This window comes from Phaseolus vulgaris, chromosome 11 (assembly GCF_051622355.1).
Source record: "Phaseolus vulgaris cultivar YP4 chromosome 11, ASM5162235v1, whole genome shotgun sequence".
Lineage (NCBI taxonomy): Eukaryota > Viridiplantae > Streptophyta > Magnoliopsida > Fabales > Fabaceae > Phaseolus > Phaseolus vulgaris.
Window position 1 is genome coordinate 51,695,071 of NC_143508.1, and position 21,111 is coordinate 51,716,181.

Below are 21,111 nucleotides of genomic sequence, written 5' to 3' on the forward strand. Positions count from 1 at the left end.
CATTAAATTATAAAAAAATTGACAAAAATAATTATAAAAATAAATAATTATTAAAATTTTATTGTACATAGTTTTTTTTTTTAGTTGGGGGTAGTTAATCAAGTTAGAAAAACAGATACAAAAGTAAAAAAAGTATATTGATAAGAATATATGTAAAAAGAAACAGATACAAAAGTAAAAAAAAAAAATAGATTGATAAGAATTTATGTAAAAAATACTTTAAGAAAGATAATATATTTTTGTTAATATACTCTCAAACTATATCTCTACGTTATACACCTCATTTATAATTTTCTTTGGAGTCATTTTAAAAAATTTTACTTTTAAAAAAATAAAAAATAATTTATTTAATAAAATGAATAATTAAATATTTTCTTATTTTAAAATAATTATATATTTTAATATTAATTTTACAAAATTATATATATTAAATTATATATCTTTTCATTAATTATTCATAAAAATGTGGATATATATATGCATGACAGCTCATATTGTTAGTATATATAATTTGTAAGAATTATTTTTTAAACATTTAAATAATAACTTACAATATATATAATTTTGTAAGAGTGGTATTAAAGAATGTATATGAGAGTTATAATTAGAAAAATTATTTTTTAATAAGAATGAGAAATTGTTCCATTATTTATTTTATTAAATAAATTTATTTTTATTTATTAAAAAATAAAATTTATAAAGAAATATATCATTGTATATTGATTATAGATCATTCAAAATGTGGTATAACCCTCTTCCACGTGTACGTCAACCATTCAATCACAGTGTTGAGTAAAAAAAACCAAAAAATGTTTAACTTACACGAAATTCATCATGGACCATCCAAAATACTCCATCCACGAATCAAAGGTCAAGATGCTGAGATGTTCATGACGAAATCTATTTAACTAGAAAAGTAATGAAATTCAACGGTGCAGATTCATCCACAACCGTTAAGCAACGGTCACACAACGAAACAAAATATCTCACTGAAGCTATCTCTTTCGCTTTCAACCACTTCACTCCTAGTTGTCCCCTTCTACTCAAACACTTTTTTTTATTATTAAAAAGATTTAATAATAAATTTTAAATGAACACTATTATTTTCCTTCAATTAATAATTTTTTATATTTTTTAAGTTATTATCTTTTTAATCTCTATTTTTATTTCAAATTAACTTTAGTATTCTAATTTTAATTTATCAATCACTAAAATAATTATATAACATAATATAAATTATTTCTTATAAATATAAAACATAACTTATATATTAAAAAATTCATCTAATACCATTATGTAAAGAGGATACACTATGTGTTGATTTTCTTAGGTTTAACTGGACAATTTTAATTTTTAATAAATTAAAATTAATTTATTTTTTATTTAATCAAATAAATAGTTGTATAACTTTTTTATTTATCTCAAAATAATTAAATAAATTATATTTTTTTACATAAACAGTTACATAATTTTGTAATACTACTTTTTTAATAAAATTATATATATATATATATGAATTTCTAATCATTTTTAATTTTAATTAATATATAAAATTATATAAAAATAAAAATATATTTTTTATTAGTAGAAATATATAGATAAATAAAATTATATAAATAACTTAAAAATGAAAAAAAATATCTGTAAAATATATATATATATATATATATATTATTTGATATTATTTTTGGTGTCATATTTTAATTAGAAAATTTTATTCTTTAATAATTAAATTTCTTTATTAAAAAATTAAAAAATTTCTCACTTAAAAAATAATAATTATATAATTTTTTAAACTAATTTTACAATTTTATATATTTTTTAAAATGTATAATTATTTTTAATTTAATAAAAATGTGAATCCACATTATAACGCATATATTTTGGCTAATTATAATTTAATGGATAAAATTTATTTATTATAAATTTTACAATTTATATAAAATAAACATGTTTATTTACATTTATCTTTTTAAAATAGTATTTGTTATATTTTGAATGTAAAACTTTTATAATGTCAGTTAAGTTAATGTGACTTTAATGTAGCAAAATAAAAGTTAATAAATCTATCTCATATGTGTTTTGAATACCATATATATATATATTATGAAGTCTCTTTTTATTTATCATTGAACAATTAGTACTGATTTTCTTTGGATGGATCATAATGCCCTTTAATTATTTATAAATGAATGTTTTTATGAGAGAATATAAGTTTTTGAAAAAGGAAATGAAAAAAAAAAAAGAGAGCAAAAGTTGACATTCTTGAATCAACCAAATATGAATGAAATCAAGATAGGTAGGAGAATTCTCTAGTCTAAGAAAAATTATTATACGATAGTTTCATCTTTCTAGAAATAAACATTAGATGATGGTTGTAAACGAGTATTTTACTATTTTTTACTCTGAAAAGCAATAAGAATTCGACATGATTCAAAACACTCTAAAGTGATGGAGAATTAAAGTATAATACCTTCTTGAATTATTTTGAAATTTATAGGATGTATTAGAATAAAGGAGCATATACTAATTAATACAACAACGAAACAATGAGTTAACTATCTTAATTAATCAAACTTATTAACATTCATCAACATTCTTCTAATGAACTGCTTTAGGCATAGTACAAGATTATCTACTAGAAAAAGAAAGATGAATAGAAGATGAAACAATAATTCAATTTCGTCTACATAAGTCAGAGTGATTCTTAGATTCAACATATATTCATTCAAGTTCATACATGCTTTTCTATATCAAATTGACTCTGGTGGCATAGAAAAGTTACGACTTCCATCTAGTATTAATGAGAGTATGGGTTATAGGTAAAGATTAACGTTGAGTGAGCAACATTTCTAAAAACAATTGAATTTTCTACCACGTTGATACTCCACCCTTGTGTCAGAAAGTAAGTTGAAATATCAATCGTGCATGCGTTAGGGAGGTTAGGAGCATCCATCAAGTTCTTTAGTTATAATTTATAAGTAAACAATAAGAAAATTGGAAAGTGAGATATACATATGTTAAAATAATTTTTTTTTATCTAAAGTAGTAAATAATACATGCTCCAGACAATACTTGAAATAGGTTCATGAGACGATGAGTGAGACAAATTCATTAGATGATGCAATTATTTTAAAGAAGTTTTTTGGAAGAATAAATTAAGAATAATGTTTGGGGTATCATTGGATTTAACATTGAGAATAACATTAGGAATAACAATATTAGGAATGACACAAAAGATTTCAATTGTAGTGACTTGTCAGGATAAATGAGTAATCAACATATCATCACCCTCCAACCAAGAAGGTGAGTAAAGATTTGCTAATGTTTAATCGTATAGAATGATATAAACATTCACAATAGAAGACCATCAAAATATCCTATCTTAACCTTAATGTAACTAAGAGTTTTTAAAGATAACATTTAAAAAAGAAAAAATAAACTAGACTATACTAAAGAAACGCAAACAAAATAAAATACAAAGTAAACGTTATTACAACGGTTAGACGAACTACACACATCATATGTTGTATAAAACGACTATGGCACATATTGATCAGACAATGTATATCAAACGACTATACATATCAAACTATCATTATTTTTACAAATTATGGATGTTACATATGTTGTATACAAAATTATTAGTAATTCTATTAAATAAGATATTAAATAATATATTTATTAACAATGTACACTAAATTGTTTAATTTTATAGATGAAATTATTTGGTAATGAATAATATTTTGAAAAGAAATGATTATAATTCATTTTGCATATACAAAATAAACAATTAAGAAATTCAAATATTTAAATAAAACAAAACAAGTTAATATAAGATAATGGATATTTTTTTTATTAATTACAAGAAAAGAAAAAAGTACTGAAAATTATATCTAATAAATTGATAATATCCATAATATACTGAAATTATCTAATTTAGAACATAGATATAAAAATATTATTTTACTGTTGGGTGGGTCCCACTATTCTCCATGGAATGCTTAACTCACTCTCCCATGAAAGAGAAGAGAAAGAAGAGAGAGTTTTTGTGTATATAAAATCCGATAGGTAATTTCACTCTAACCCCTCTCTCTCTCTTTCTCTCTCTACAATCAGGTTCTCTTCTCTCTCTAAAACTCTCTCTCTGATTTTCTTGCCGTTCCTTCTTTTCTCACGTTTTCTCGCCCGTTTTTTTACGTTTTGTGTGCGTTTGGTGGTTTCGCTGTGGATTTTGATCGTTTGTGTTTTCGATGCAGCGGTGGTTTTGTTTATAGGAGGATCTGATGTACTCGCTCGTGGATCTCAACTTTATTCACGATCATGATGGCCCTTGAAAATTCAGGTTCGTCTTTCAATTGCTGAATTTTGTTCTGAAAATTTGTTTTAATTCGGGTTTTGATTTTTTTAATTGAGGTAACTTTTCTCTGTTGGTTTAATTTTTGGTTTTATGGTGCGGGTGCGCATCTTTTGCATGTCTAGTGGTTGATTGTGATTTTTTTTGCTGTGGGGAGTACTGTGTCATTGGCTGCTTGCTTCGTGGTGGTTCAATTTTGGTTTTTTCGGTGGTTTGGTGCGGTTGGGAGTAATGTGTGTGTGAATTGGGTTTGGATTGGGCGGTTTTTACTTGTTTGGGGTTGAATTTGCTGGTTGAACTGCAGGAAAGGTGGATTTTGCGGTTATGCAACTGAGGTGTTGAGATTTGGATTGTTAGATATGTGGGAGTGAGGATGGAAGTGGGTATCTAGTGTGAGAGTGTCTGTTGGTTTGAGTTGGATGGATGCGTGAATAGTTTGGACTTTAGTGTTAAAGGCGTGTATGCCAGAGTGAATAGTGTGGAAATTCTGACACGGGGAGCAGAATTTTGGAACTTAGTTCATTAGATAAAAAATATAAATCTTTTGGATAGCAATTTATTTGACTCTACTTGGTCGGCAGACCCATATTGGTTAATGTGCATCTGATAGCAGAGTGTGAAGAAGATTTTCTTTTTTTGTGGTGAGAGATCTTTTGATTGTTGACTGTTCATTTTAAGTGCTTGTTGAAAATGAATTGAAATGTCAGTTGTCATCATTCATTAGAAATAGATTCATGGTTTCAATTTTCCAATCCTTTTAGGATAACTGAATATCTTAGTGTGTTCTAACTTCTAAGTGCAAATAGATATATTTTAGTCTCTGATCTTTTAAATGTAAGATTTTTTCAAGATTTCCCATATTCTTGCTTGGGCCTATCATGATCCTTTTTCTTTCTTTTGTGCAGAAAATATGCAAATAAACTGTGAGGCATCTTTAAAATGCCTCCCGGGCAAGGTATTTCCTTGCAATTTTCAGAGTAATGGAAGTTCTATGGAAGGTTTTACGGAGCTTAAAAATGAGCCTGGTACTCACCCAGCTGGGGATGTTACTGAGCCTAACTGCCATCTGGGCAGTGAGTTTCTTGAGCCTTCCAATGAATTTCACAGCAAACCTAGTTATCATCAAAACTACAGCACCTGGACACCCTGCCATTTTAATGCTCACAAGGTGCAGCAATGCCAAATGAATGGTTTTGAGAGCCATTTTTATCCTTATCCTGTTGAGAACCAGCTTCAGTATGTTCCAATTAACATGGTTGCTCAGGGTTATCCACGTGAGCAATATCAGGAATTTCAGTATTTTGTGGTGATAGACTTTGAGGCTACATGTGACAAGGAGAAAAATCCCCACCCTCAAGAAATAATTGAGTTTCCATCTGTTATAGTGAGTAGCATCACTGGCCAGCTGGAAGCCTGTTTTCAAACATATGTGAGGCCCACCTGCAATCACCTTCTGACTGACTTCTGCAAGGATCTGACTGGTATCCAGCAAATTCAGGTGTGTTAAGGCAAATCTTACAACAACTTATGAGAATGAAATGATGCAGAAATAGCAGGACAACCATTATAAGCATTTTTTCTGTGATTTTTACCTCTTCATTTGTCGTTATGATTGAACTAACATTTATATTTCTCTGTGAATATCAAATGTCTTGATTTCTAAAGTATTTGTAAATGGTAACTCCCTTGACACAATGTAGCAGCCCATACTACTCTTGTTAACCAGTAATATCTGCTGGAGAGTGATAGCAAAACAGCAAGATTTCATGGAGTAGAAATTAATTCATTATTTGTATTGAATTAGAGAAACGCTTTAGGCTAAACTTACATTTAATCAACCCACACAGGAAACTGTTTATACAATGTGCAATATTAATTATTAATTACAGGAAGAATGGTTTGTTAAATTAGAGCTAACCAACAATAATATAATCACCCAATAGTAATGTGAGCAAAGCTCACACTTATACATATGCTTAATTTTAGCATTCTACTTCTAAGCTGGTACATATATGTCATATGGGCCAACTGTTCAACAAATTAAGTCAATTTGAGCTCCAATCTTAAGAGATTAGTGAATATATAAGCTTCCAAGGACCTTTTTCTGAGAAAATGGCAGTCAATCTCAATGTTCAGTGCAGTATTAATTGCAGTAGGCATCATTATTTAGATTAGAGCTAATCATCACTGATTAGGTATTACATAGAGTTAGTGACATAGTAATGTTACTCTTTGTTCACGTGCTTAATTTAATTCTAAAGTAAATATTCTGTATTGTATAAGTTACCAGAGGATTTGATGGAAACCATCCAGCCTCAAAACCATTGGCTAAGAGGATAGAAGAAGAGGAAGCCTCATGGAGGAAGAATAACATTTGAAAGAAGAATATTAAAATCTTTTCCTTCTTCTTAGTCTTATAAAAATGTATGGACGTAGCCTTGTATAAAAATAGAAGTAGAAATTCTTGTATAGAAAATAGTGTTTTTCTTATGTAAAAATAGAAGCATATGTGGGCTTAATTTGGGCCTAATTAGGGTTTGATTTGGGGTAAAATCCCTAAGTTGTGGAGTCAACATGCAACCCTATTCATTAGAGAAGTCAAAACCCTAATTGGAAAGACCAAGGAGTGAGCAATACGGACCATCACACACCCACATGGTCATGCAAGTTTCAAGAGAGCTTTGGAGCTTATAAACACATGAAGAAGTCTTGAACTGAGAGACGTGGGACTTAGATACATAAGGTGACGAAATTTTCAAGTGCAGCTGCACTTTGCACAGTTAGTGCCACATCACCACCTAGATTATTGAGTTAAGAGCTCCTCTATCTATAAATAAAGCCCTACCCGCTCTTGTAACTCACCCTTTGAATGCTACAATGCTTGTGTTCTTGTTCTTCTTGGGTCTCAAAAAGGGAGTATTCTCTTAAGGATCTTCTTCAAGGAACCTTCCGAAACCTAGTTCCAAGTTTTCTAAGGAACTTGGGAAAGTTTAAAATTTTCCAAGTCTTCCATTGCCTCTGAGAGTACTTCCATTGGGGGTCATTTCCTAATAAGAGCTTAAAATTTTCTAAGTCTTGTGTTGCCTCAGAGAGTGCTCCATCAGGAGTCATTTCCTAGTAAGAGCTAACCATCTAAGATGACCTAAGAGTTAATGATTATATGTGCTTAAACATAGCTTTTAATATTAACAATTTGAATTCCTCTATGGTAGGGGCGATATGTGCTATGCATTATAGAACTAAATTATGATGTGCTTTGCAATTATGATATAAAGTAAAAGATACTGAGAACAAGGATGTTGGAAAGAATTATGAAGGATATCTTTATTTGATGCTCTTGATCCCCTCCCTTTTATTCACTAGGTTTTGTTTGAGTATGGATGTGCAGTGCTTTAATGGCTTCTCACACAATTTTGCATCCATTCATTTTCAGCATCATCTGTGTGCATGTGTGTTTCTTCATTCAACCTGATTGGACAATAAGTAATATCCATTTTGAGGTTGACCCAGCTCTATTTGGGATGGGCTCACTTGATTTTTATATCCTAAAGTTACCTTTCTAGACACAAAAGTTGCGTCCCAAACTGACTTGAATGGTAGAAATACTCCATTGCTTTATAAAGTTCTATACCTTGTAACATTTCTGTTGCTCCTTTACTATTGCACTTACCAATTCACTATTGCTGCAAATGATTGTTAATTGGATTTATTACCATTTGGTTCAGGTGGACAGGGGTGTTACATTGAGTGAGGCTCTCCTTAGGCATGACAAATGGCTTGAGAAGAAGGGAATAAAGAATTCCAACTTTGCTGTGGTTACATGGTCTAACTGGGATTGTAGGGTGATGCTTGAATCTGAGTGCCGATTTAAAAAAATACGGAAGCCTCCTTATTTTAACCGGTAAATGCTGCAGCATAGAAATGATGACATGTTTACCAGAATTTCATTTCATCTGACTTTTGCTTATTTGCTTGTTAGCTGGATCAACTTAAGGATTCCTTTCCGTGAGGTATTTGGTTCTGTGAGGTGCAATCTAAAGGAAGCTGTTGAGATAGCGGGCCTGGCCTGGCAGGGCCGTGCACATTGCGGCCTTGATGATGCCAAAAATACTGCTCGCCTCTTGGCACTGCTCATGCACCGGGGTTTTAAATTTTCCATTACCAATACCATAATGTGGCAGCCATCTGATCGATCACTGGTGTGGAAACAGTCTCCTGAACAGCCAATCATTTTCCCCCACGGCCCCTACAAAGCAAAGGATGTCACCACTCCCATGGTTCAGTATAGCCCTTTCTGCTTCTGTGGGGTGAAAAGCAGCAGGGGCATGGTGAGGAAACCAGGTCCCAAGCAAGGGAGTCTTTTCTTTGGATGTGGGAATTGGACTGCAACTAGAGGTGCTCGCTGCCATTACTTTGAATGGGCTTCAAACTGAGTGCACCTTTTGATCTACTGTGATCAAATCCTAAGTTTTCTAATATGTTCTATGTAAAAAAAGAAATGGAAAAAAAGAATAAAAAAGCAAAAAAATCAAAGAGAAAGTGAGTTATGAAAGTAGTGAGTGGTATTGTCTCTAGTGGAAGCATGTATTCCTGAATGCGCGGTAAGGTTTGTGCTTCTTGATGAGGTGTAGAGAAAAATTAGTTGCCTCAATTGCTATTAATAGTGACTGCTAAACTTCAAAGTAGTCTTTGTGTCTGTCTTGACTTAAAGAGAGAGGGAGCTTCAACCTGTAAAGTTGACTTGTTGACTGGAGAATCATTGGGGAATGTGAAGAATGGGTAGTGGTTAGGATTGATGCTTTTACATGCCTAGGCATGCTAAGTTATCTTTTAAATAATCCGTGAAATAGGACTGCTTCTTTCCTTGCTCTGAATGGGAATGCTATAGTTTCCTGTGCTCCCTTTTGCTGCATGTCACACTAGTCATCATTATTACGTTCTCACTCTCACCTTTCATGCACTGCCACCCACTTCCCTTATGGAATTCTCTAGTGTGTTGTGGGGGCAGAAAAATGCTTATAATTGGTTGCCACCAAAAGGATAACAAAAGAGAGCAATTGAAGTTAATCATTTAGCAGAGTTTGTTGTTTTCTCTCTTGTTTGTTGATTTTTCCATTATGTGTTCTATCAATGCTTAACTCAAAACACAGATTAGAGATATAGCCAAAAATATATGAATTGGTATGTATTACTGTTTGAAGAAAAAAAAGAGAAAAAATAACTTAGGTCCTAATGGACTCAAAAGCTTATATAGTTTTAAACTTGGCAATGCTTCGTGCACCCTCAACTCAATCAATTCTTTCAACACCAAAGATTTTTTTTACCTTCCCAATTGCCTTATCTATATCCAACAAATTTTAGGATCAAATTTTTACATTTTGGAATTTAGAAAGAATCTAAGGGAGTGTAGAATGTAATTGTCTTAAAACTTTCTTTGCTTGGAGTGTTTTGTTATCTATGAGGAATGATTTGATATGTTTGTGTTTGTGATGATTGTGCGTGGTTTAGATGATTTGAGATTTCTTGAAAAAATTTGAGAGAGAAATCGAATGGAAGATAATAGAAAATCAAGAATTCATGGGGGTTGATTGAAAATTGTTATTTTATGTTTAATAGGAATATTTATTTGTATAATTATTTTTTAATACTTATTATTGTTATTTAATAATAAATAATTTATTTAAAAATTTATCAATCTTTATTAATTAAATTAAATTAATTATATATACCAATAAATTTTTGTTTGTTTTTATCTCTTGTTAAATTAAATTATTTTATTTTCCACTCATCTTTGTCTATAAAGCATCGTAATGGGTACAAAAAGTGACATTTTCAAAGAAATTTTGTATATAGTTGAATATAACTTTTTTAATATATATATATATGTATATGTATATAAAAAATAAAATTAATTGTTAATATGATTGAACTTTACAAGTTGTTAAACATAAATAAACATAATATAGTAGTAATGTAACCTAAAATTACATAATTAAAATATATCTCATAATAAAAAGCCGCCATATGTCAATTTTAACAAAAAGTAGTATAAGACCTATAACAATTTTGAGCCAATCATATTAATTTTTCATATTTGTTTTTATCCTTTATATATATAAAAACTAACTCTTTAGATCTTTTAGGATTAAATCTATTTCTTTTAGTAAAATAAATAAATAAACGTGTTCTAGTTTTTTTAATTTATTGAAATATAGAAATTACAATGATTCATCATTCCTTTAAGTTTCATCTATTTCATAACAAATTAAAATTGGTCAAAATCTTTTTTACTATTTGAATTTATTTATTTGTTTAACTTGTATACGGGTTGAATACATGTTAAAAAAGTATCCTTAACGCATTCCGAACAAATTATCTAAGACTAAGAATATTACTCTAAATTGAGGATTTACAAAAATCCTTAGAAAAATAAATTCAGAAAATCGAAGTTCATGAATGATAATAATGATTCCCTTTAAATTTATTTTTTATTATGAATAAATTATAATTGAAACATGTGGTTTTTAAAATTGTAAATATATTTAGAAATAATTTATTTTACAGTGCATATTCCAACTATTAAAAAAAGTCTATAATATATATTTTCTATAGATATTATTCCTCTTTTTACAAGATTGATGAGAATGCTTAGGATTTCTACAAGTATGAATCGTTTATTTAATATCTTTACAAGAAACCGAAAATAAAAAATGAAATATTTTTTAATTAATTAAAGAAAAATTATACCTGAATTAAAAATAAACTTTGATTTAAGATTTGGGAGAATGGTTTAATTGCAGGGACCACCCTCTATAATAAGTAATAATGGTGATTATATAAAAATAATGAATGGTTTGTCTGTATTCTGTTTTAAAATCCGTTTATATGTTCGATCTGAAATTTGTCGCGTTTTGTTCCAAATTTAGTCAAGATTCTTACGTGAAATTTCAGGAAAAAACTACTTCAGGAGCATTTTTAAAAAATTTATTCTGAACTTCTACGTTAGAATCTCGACTGAATTTGGGACAAAACATGACAAATTTCAGGTCAAACGGATGAGTATTCACATAGGAAAAAAATCAAACAGTTTCACACAAACGAACCTTCATTTCACCCCTGACAGTGATGAATAAAAAATTTATTTCAAATCTTGGGGGACGAATTTGGGGCTCAAATCTCAGCCAAAACTCAATAGACACAATGAAGAATGTCTAGTAAAAATTTTAAACCAAAACTAGTTTTCCAAAAATAAAACGTCCTGACTTTTCTTACCCGCATCTTCTTTTTGTGATTTGTTTATGGACGTGCCTCCTTACCTGGGTGCAAACAACATATAAAAATATTTGTTTGAATTTTTTCAATGCAGTACGGACCTAAAATAAAATTGCAGAAAGTCAGGGAAAATTTCACAAGTTTTGGTAAAGGATAGCCTCGGTTTGCACAAAATTTTTGAAAAATTCTTCAAAAATAATTTTTTTTCTGAAATTTCACGTAAGAATCTCGACTGAATTTGGGACAAAACGCGACAAAATTAAGGTCAAACGGATGAGCATTCACATAGGAAAAAAATTAAAAAGTTTCACACACAAACGAACTTTTATTTCACCCCTGGCAGTTATGAATAAAAAAATTATTTCAAATCTTTTTGGACGAATTTGAGGCTCAAATCTCAGCCAAAACTCATTAGACACAACGACTAATGTTTGGTAAAAATTTCAGACCAAAATACCCAAAGGAGTAAGGCGTAGTAAGTTCCAGACCGAGAATGATCAAAATTGGTTTTCCGAAAACAAAACGTCCTGGCTTTTCTTCCCCTTATCTTCTTTTTGTGATTTGTTTATAGACGTGCCTCCTTACCTTGTTGCAAAAAACATATGAAAATACTTGTGTGATTTTTTTTCAATGCAGTACAGACCCAAAATAAAATTGCAGAAAGTAGGGCGAAATTTTGACAAGTTTTGGTAGATGATAGTCTTGGTTTGCACAAATATTTTGAAAAATTCTCCAGAAATAATTTTTTTTCTAAAATTTCACGTAAGAATCTCGACTGAATTTGGGACAAAACGCGACAAAATTCAAGTCAAACGGATGAACATTTACATAGGAAAAAAATGAAACAGTTTCACACATAAACGAACTTTTCTTTCACCCGTGACAATGATGAATAAAAAATTTATTTCAAATCTTTTTGGATGAATTTGGGGCTCAAATCTCAGCCAAAACTTAGTAGACACAATAACCAATGTCTGATACCCAAGGAGTAAGGCGTGGTAAGTCCCAGATCGAGAGTGAATAAAACTAGTTTTTCGAAAACAAAATGTCCTGGCTTTTCTTTTTCGTATATTTTTTTGTGATTCGTTTATGGATGTGCCTTCTTACCTGGGTGCAAACAACATATAAAAACACTTGTGTAAATTTTTTCAACGCAGTACGGGCCCAAAATAAAATGGCAGAAAGTAAGGCGAAATTTCACAAGTTTTGGTAGAGGATAACCTTGGTTTGCACAAAAATTCTCCATAAATAGTTTTTTTTCCTGAAATTCGACGTAAGAATCTCGAATGAATTTGGGACAAAACGCGACAAATTTTAGGTCAAACGGATGAATATTTACATAGGAAAAATATCAAAAGTTTGACACACAAACGAACCTTCCTTTCACTCTTGAGAGTGATGAATAAAAAATTTATTGCAAATCTTGTGGGACAAATTTGGGGCTCAAATATCAGTCAAATTTCAATAGACACAATGACGAATGTCTGGTAAAAATTTCAGACCAAAATACCCAAGGAGTAAGGCGTGGTAAGTCCCAGATTAAGAGTGAATAAAGTTGGTTTTCCGAAAACAAACGTTATGTCTTTTCTTCCCCGTATCTTTTTTTGTGATTTATTTATGGACGTGACTCCTTACCTGGGTGCAAACAACATATGAAAGTACTTGTGTGAATTTTTTCAATGCATTACGAATCCAAAATAAAATTGCAGAAAGTATGACGAAATTTCATAAGTTTTGGTATGGTTTACATATGAGTTTTATTATTGAAACAAAATCAAGTTATTTTTAATATTTTAGATAAGTTATATTTACTTTTTTAATTTGAAATATAGTTAAGAGTATAATATAAACATAAACATAAAATATGTATATCAAATAGTGCAAGTTTCTTTATATATTATTATAGATTATAGATATTTGTTATTATTACTATTATCGATATATATATTATAAAATTATTATGTAATTTTAGATATAAAATAAATAATATTGTAATAGATAAAGAGTATGAATTGAAATTTATGGTGTAAAGTAGGGATTGCAAAGCGGGGCGGGCCATGCGGGCCGGCTCGCGGCCCACAGGTAAAAAACGCGGGACGGGCTAACCTTTTCAACCCGCTAACCCGCATTAGCCCGCGACTCGCGCGGGCCAGTAGCGGGGCGGGTTGGCCCGCTAACTCGCAAGAAAAAAAATGACATTGTTTTAATGTGTGCAGATGACGAGGGAAGATTATAATTATGAAAAAATGGATGAAAGTTCTTCTAAGGCGGCATCCAATGTTATTGAAATGAAAGAATGTCAATAATGTTTATGTTTAATGTTTTTGAATTAATGTTTATGTTTAATGTTTTGGAAGTGAAAGAATAGTGATATTTGATATTTGTCTTAATGTTTAATTTTTTGATGTTTGATTATGTTTGAAAAGAAGAAAAAAAATTGGGTTTGATAGTAACAAATATATAGGTTTAATTTGATAATTTTTTTAAAAACAAAATGTAAAAAAAAAATATTTAATTTAAAAAAAAACGCGGACGGGCTCGCAAATCCACGGGTCAGCTCTTATGCGGCCCGTCCCGCATTTTTATGGGCAGGTCAATGCGGGGCGGACTGACTCGCTTTGCCACCCCTAGTGTAAAGTTCTTTATATAAAGAGGAAAAAAAAGAAAGTAACATTTGAGAGATAAAAGTGAAATTATCAAAGTTAGATAAAAATATATTTAAATTAGAAAATCAGTTTCTTTAAAAACAATACTAAAAGATAAAGATAAAACAGCCTAAAAAATACATATTTAAACTTAAATATATTATTTACTTAAGATAAAGGGCTAAATAAGTTTTTAACATCTTTTAAAATTCTTCGTCTGTATCACAATAAATATTATTACATAATCATCTTAGTTAAATTCGTTAATTCAAAAGTAATAAAATCTGAATACATAATTAACATATTTATTAAGTAGGTATGAAAATTGTTTTGTTTCGAGTACTTAATAAATCATAAAATTTTAAAATTCTGATTTAAGTGTATAATCTTTTTATTTGCATCTTATTTCTATTTTTATGTTAATTTTTTGATTAATTCCTATAATATATTTTTATTTTTCTTTTGTTTTATAACTTTCTATTGTCATGTTTACGTAGTATAGATAATAGAAGAAATTTAATATATATCATAACAATATATGATAATGACACATGAAATATAAGAGAGTAAAACTAAATTATTTAATTTGAAAAAATAAATATCATATTAATTTTTTTTAATAAGATATGTAATTTTTTTTATTTTTTATTTTTTCACTTTTTCGATTTGTATGTGAACGTTGGTGCTCTGTTTCAATGGTGAAAACAGAGTCTTCAACAAATTCTTTATCTAATTTTGCTTCTAAACCCCAAATCACAGAACCACCGCAACCCCTCCAACGTAAAGCTTTGCGCTTTCGTTAGCTTCAGCCATTGTCGCCGTTAGGGTTGGATCTCACACTCAGGGTCGGAGTAGGGTTGGACCTCACACCCAGGTTCGGGGTTAGGGTTGGCGCTTCGTGTTGTGTTCATTACGGTAAGTAGTTGTTGTGAAATCACAAATATGGAACTTATTTCTGATTCTGAAATCTCAATTGTTGTGATTACTTTAGCCACTTCGTTTTCCACCACTGTTTTAGATTATATAGTCATGCTTTCTGAATATTATCCCAATTTTTCTTCTATGGTTCTTTATATTTCAATTTTGTTCTGTTTTTATATTCTTCTAATTTGGGTTCGACTTGGTCTGGCTTTTTGTGGCATGGAGTAGTAGTCAAACTTTGATGCCCGCTGTTGAGTTTGTGGTAAAGGGTCTCAAAATGCTTCTGAATTTATATTATAGGTGATGTTCACATACACTCCATAGATTCCTTTGTATGAACAATACAGGGTTTAATTATGTTCATGAAGTTACTTGTGGGGGTAAACTAATTTTTTTTGGAGGCAAATATAGGTGTTAAAAATATCAAGTTCTTGCCTTATGATCATTAAGATCGCTCTTTGTTTTTGGGTACACATGATATATTGTTCTATATTGTAGAGGCTAATAGGAACCATGCGTTACAGCCTTTAAGTTATCTGTTTTACATGCAAGAATTTCTATTATCAATATCCAATGTTGAAATAGAATTCCTGAAATGTGTAGTTTGTATTTAGGACAGTGTAGGAAATTGGTGATTAGTGAAGGTAGTGATATGCAGAAGTTTTGGAGTCTACTGAGTGAAGAGAACTCTATATATCATTTGAGATTTCTTGCAAAGTATCTTTCTTACTAAGCATTATGAACTTAGTCTTCATCACTGCACAGCTTCCTCTGAAGTAGATTGGGTTTCTTTCCATGTCTCTTCTCAATTTTCAAAATTTATGTTCTATTATTTTAAGAACATATTGTGTAGTTTTCTATCATCAAACGTTTCTTGAATTTCCTAACCCTAAGAAGGAAATTCAAGAAGCTTCAATGGAAAATAAATTATTGGTAAATGACTGCCAATTTTCTGGTTCCTATAGAAAGATCAACAAACCCACATGGCTCAAGAATTTCATTTGACTACTACAATTACTATGAATATTTCAATTAAAATAATTGACATTGGTGCTACCTACACTGTTTGTAATTTGGGTATTTTTAAAATCCAACTTAGGAAATGAAAGGCCAGGATTTTATTAACGTTTTTTTTTTTGCATTTTACATAACCTACTGTGCACTTCATACCAAAAGGGGTCATGTAACTGTGTTGCATTCTAATCTAACTTAATTTTTTTTCTGGAGAAGCTCTTGATAAAGGAAACATAGCAAATTTGTTTTGCTTGCCCTTTGCTTAAGAACATCACACTTTATTTCATTCTATTTTTCTTTGGTTTGATCTGTACAGTTAAGCAATGAAGTTTGATAGAACAGATGCTCTGTCAATTTTGTCACAAATTAAGCGCCAGGATAAACAGATTAAACTTAAGAGTAGGTAAGGTACTCATTCTTGTATCTCAACCTTGTTTTTGTTTTTCTGTGTTAGATTTTAATTATATTGATCTGAAATTGGTGCAGATGGTTACTCAGCATTCCTCCCACAAGATCTGAGAGGAAGAAGTTGAAAAAATATTTCAAAAATAGGTTAGTGCCTTATTTGTTCAATGATTTGGTGTTAGGTTTTCACTCTAATGATATATTTTATTTTTCCTTTTGGTCATTAGGAATTTGTCTGAGTCTTTGATCAGGGAAGATGATGTAAGTATTACTATTTCCTTTGATTTATTGTAACTATGGTTAGTTGCATTACTATTTGAATGATAAATTGACAATCTAGTAATCCTCAGATGTTTTATGAGTCAGTAAAAGCTCATGTTGAAGATGCCCTTGGAGCACACCGCTTTGAACAAGAGAGCGATATCCCTAAGGGAGATATGGATTTGATTCAAACACTGAACGTGAAAAGGTTGATATCACCGTTGCTTGATAATTTGACTACCAAAGGTCTCTACCTTCTTGCTATGATAGTTACTGGTAGCTCATTTAATTCTGAAATAACTCGTTGCAAAATGAAAAAGGTTATCAAGGGTTCCCTTTCAAGTGTTTTCGGCAGAAAAAGCAGCTATAACCATCTTGAAACTTGTAAACAGATTTTTTCACTTCTCAACAATCCACAGAATTTCCGAGACAGGTGTGAGCCTTTGGGTGCATTGAGATCCCTCTCTTGTCATGCTGCTGCGGAAAACGTATTGCACAGGCTTCAAAACTTGTCATCTCAGACCTTGATTGCAATGCGTAGAAAACTTAAAGGAGTGAAAGCACCAGTACCGCAGTTACAACCCCGCAAGCATGGATGGGCACGAGACCATCTAATCAAGCTAGTGAAGAAGATCGGTCTGGAAATGCTTTCAAAACTTGATAAAGAAAGTGAGTTGCAAGAGCCATTAGCCAATGCTATGGCAGTAGCAGACTTGTCACTGAAACTGACAACTGGTTCTCATAACATATTTTCAAAAGAATTTTATCAATTCTCTCCTGAGGTGAAGTCCTTGCAAAGTGATATTATGAATGCTATATGGTCTGTTAAGAAAGTAACGACAGTTCCAGAGCTAAGAAATTTACAGCTTCTCATAGAACCAAAGGCTATAATATCAAACAGGTGCATTCGGACAGCTTTTGTAAATTTTTTGACTGAATTTCTTTTTGAGTGCAGTGATATGGATAGTGTTCCAAAGTCTCTATCACAGACCCTAAATGTTATTAACAGAGGTCCTAATAGTGGTGGCTTACACAATGTATTATTCAAGAAGAAGTATATTGAAGAAGAAGTTGATGGCGTACTAAACATCAGTGCTTTGACAAAGCAAATTGTCTTGGATTTGTTACCTGATGATGAATTTGATAAAGACTTCACTGATGCTTACATGGAGCAATTGGAAGAAAGTGACGACAGTGACAGTGATGAGGATGATGGTAGTCAACTTCAGGAGGATATACAATTCAGAAATGGATCATTTGATTCAATCGATTCATGCCATGAGGCAGAAAGTATTGGAGATTTTGTACCATTTGAGCTCCTTTCTTGTACTATCAAAATTGAGGAAAATGTTTCATCTTCTCCACTTGCAGTTAGTGATAGGTGGAATAGTGGTTCCGAACAGATTCAATCTAATAAATGTTTTAGTGCAAATTTGGAATCTGAATTTCGCAATACTCCACGGAACATGTTAACTGACCAATGCCAAGCAGAAAGCACAGAGCATTTTAGTACATTTACGGCTGGCAAAAACAATAATTCCTCATTTGTTTCACCTGACAGAGAGTTGGATGAAAAGGTTGTAAAGAGAAACCATTTGTTTGAATCTGGTACTATAATAGCTGCAACGGACACAACTAATTGGTTTTCTGAGGACAAAGAACCCGTGCCCAGTAAGTACAGTGCGTGCAAAAACCAATACCTCGCTATCCAAGACGCTTGTGATAAGACAAGTATGCTTGCATATAGTCTCGTAGGTCATATGTTGGAAGAGTTTGTCAAAACTGAAGGCCAAGATTTAAGCTTGAGCAAGAGTTTATACCTCAGCGGTAATATTCCCATTGAAGATGTTGAAGGTATTTAATGTTTATGCTATATCACCCTTAAATAACCGAAACATATACTATTTCTACCAATTTAAAGATATTGTTTGATCATATTGCTACTATATATATTAAAAGTAATTTTCATTCCCTGACACGATTTTGTCTTTTTTGCCCCTTCCTTAAGCTTCAACAAAGTAAAACATGTCAGTATACCTTTCTTTAATTATTATTGAATGAAATGTCATTTGTCTCACACAAAAACTGTATCTTTTTGATACACACTAATGGTAACCGTTATTTTGTGTAAAACCTGAGATTGTTTCATTCTTTCAATGCATAGTAGTTTTGCCATAGCTTTGTCATGTCTGCTGTAGGAGTGCGAATTTGGAACATATTTTTGAAGTTAGAGGTCAAATGCTCGTATATGCGTTTCTGCATTGCAAAATTCTTATTTATCTCGAAAGTTACAACTCCATCAAAGTCCCCTATCTTACCAGTATTTTACCACGAAATGTCCTTTGTCTCACCCACAGAAACTGTATCTTTTTTTCTGGAAACTATTTCTTTTTGAGTCCTGCATGTGCTCAGTTTATGGTACGAACTAATGATAACTGTAATTTTCTGTAAAACCTAAGATTGTTTCATGCTGTGAATGCATAGTAGTTTAGCCATAACTTTGTGATACGTGTGCTATAGGAGTGCTGAATTTGTAACTTATTTTTAAATTTAGAGGCCAAATTCTCATATATGCATTTCTGCATTGCAAAATTCTTACTTATCTCTAAAGTTACAACTCCATCGAAGTCCCCATTTTATCTAACCAGCATTTTACCATGAAATGATTGCAAATAATATGTTCATGGATTATGGTTGATTCCATACTAAAATATGTCTGATTTCAAATCCCACTGATTGCATGCCTGGATACTATAGAATTTGAGATGATGAAACTGTTAGATGCTTTTTCTGTAAGACAATGCGAGAGACATTGAGCAATGAAAATTGGACATCAACTTGCTTTTTGTATTCTTAATGTTTGCCCTGTGTCTTTTTTTCATATTTTAAGCTGAATATGAAATGAGGTCTAGAATAGTTATATGATGGCAAAATAACAAAAAACTGTACTACTACTATGCCTTATGCATAGGTTTTTGTGATAAACATCTAACTTGTGATTTGGCATACATTTTGTAAATTATGAATATAGAGATTTGATAAGTTGAATCCAATACTCTGTTAGTATCATTTTGTTGTGCAGTCTAAATTGATTAGCCTGTTCTATTACATGCAGATATAGAAGAGAAGTCATCATCAGGGAAACATGCAAGGGATTTTGTTCAAGTAATTGAAGAGTTGATTCCTTCCTTTCCAGATAGGTATTTGGCACATTCTTCAAATATGATAAATAACTTAATAGTGTTGTATTTAATGTGCATGCTTCTTTTCCTAGATAACCCTTTTAGTTGAAAGCTTCTTACTTGCTTTATTCATTTGCATCGTGTGTTCAAGGCAAATATATTAGATGATTACATGGGCATAAAAGTGCATAGTAAAAATCCAAAGTTATGTCTCTTTAACTTTGAGTTACTCGTGTTTTGGACACTGCAGTAGCATGGAAAGACTGAAGATGTTGATTGGCTCACGATAATGGAAGAACTCAGGGTTTCTGGTTCAAACATTTTCAAATGGATTTCACCCAATTGTGAGTTTGTTTAGTGTGAGCTCTACCCTTCCCTCCAAGGATTTTTTTGTCACAAATTGATTCTATGCCACAACAAAAAAGCTCGCCATGGAAGAATCATATAATTATAACTCTCCATCAATTCTTTGCTACAACAGATGGTTATCCTGGTCACTGAGTCTATGTACCCATAGAAACATCCTGGTTGTATGCCTTTTTGAGTACATTTTTTATGTGAAAATTCAATGTACTGGAATGTTATAGTTTGCGGCATTTATTAAGGATAAAATTAATTGCAATATTTCATTGTGAAACAGCTATTACATATAGTGTGAAGTTCAATAAAAATGTCACTAAGGAAAAAGACATGGCTGGTCAAATTGGTAACCTTTTATCTGTACGGAATCCATTGCGTAGAAAAATGAATATGTATTCTGCTCTTGATTTTTAAAAGCAAAGACGTTATCAAATTTCTTCGTTATTGAAGTGTTCAGTTGCAGAATTTGAGAAAGCTCAGTGGTCCTGAGCAGTGAAAGACTATGGTCCTTTAGTAAGATTATTCGATATTGTGGGAAAGGAGAGTTATCCGTTCCATGGTAAAAAGGTAGGTCAGATAAAATGCATTATGATTATGGAATCAAACCGCAAAAAATCACAAAATTGTTATATATTATTTGGAATGAGTTATTATTACCAAAGATGGTATATATCTTTTATTGTTCTACATACAT

General features: G+C 31.1%; 2 protein-coding genes across 7 annotated transcripts; both read left to right on the forward strand.

Moving 5' to 3' along the window:
• Positions 1-4,002: 4,002 nt before the first annotated feature.
• LOC137829119 (uncharacterized) lies at positions 4,003-9,269 on the forward strand. Of its 2 annotated transcripts, none has more exons than XM_068635914.2 (5): positions 4,003-4,119; positions 4,260-4,345; positions 5,263-5,855; positions 8,083-8,258; positions 8,337-9,269. In XM_068635914.2, the coding sequence occupies exons 2-5, from the start codon at positions 4,324-4,326 to the stop codon at positions 8,788-8,790; spliced, it is 1,245 nt and encodes a 414-aa protein (XP_068492015.1). In that variant the 5' UTR covers positions 4,003-4,119; positions 4,260-4,323; the 3' UTR covers positions 8,791-9,269. The 2 variants fall into 2 exon arrangements, with proteins under 2 accessions (XP_068492015.1, XP_068492019.1); XM_068635918.2 differs by having other exon boundaries at positions 4,038-4,071.
• Positions 9,270-14,896: 5,627 nt separating this feature from the next.
• Positions 14,897-20,694, forward strand: LOC137810271 (DNA double-strand break repair protein). Of its 5 annotated transcripts, none has more exons than XM_068611462.2 (8): positions 14,909-15,189; positions 15,424-15,495; positions 16,526-16,612; positions 16,696-16,761; positions 16,842-16,875; positions 16,965-18,729; positions 19,991-20,075; positions 20,308-20,694. In XM_068611462.2, exons 3-8 carry the CDS (start codon positions 16,533-16,535, stop codon positions 20,345-20,347), a joined length of 2,070 nt encoding a protein of 689 aa, XP_068467563.1. In that variant the 5' UTR covers positions 14,909-15,189; positions 15,424-15,495; positions 16,526-16,532; the 3' UTR covers positions 20,348-20,694. The 5 variants fall into 5 exon arrangements, with proteins under 5 accessions (XP_068467555.1, XP_068467563.1, XP_068467571.1 ...); XM_068611478.2 differs by having other exon boundaries at positions 14,940-15,189; positions 16,526-16,617; XM_068611454.2 differs by lacking the exon at positions 15,424-15,495 and having other exon boundaries at positions 14,897-15,189.
• The last annotated feature ends 417 nt before the right edge of the window (positions 20,695-21,111 follow it).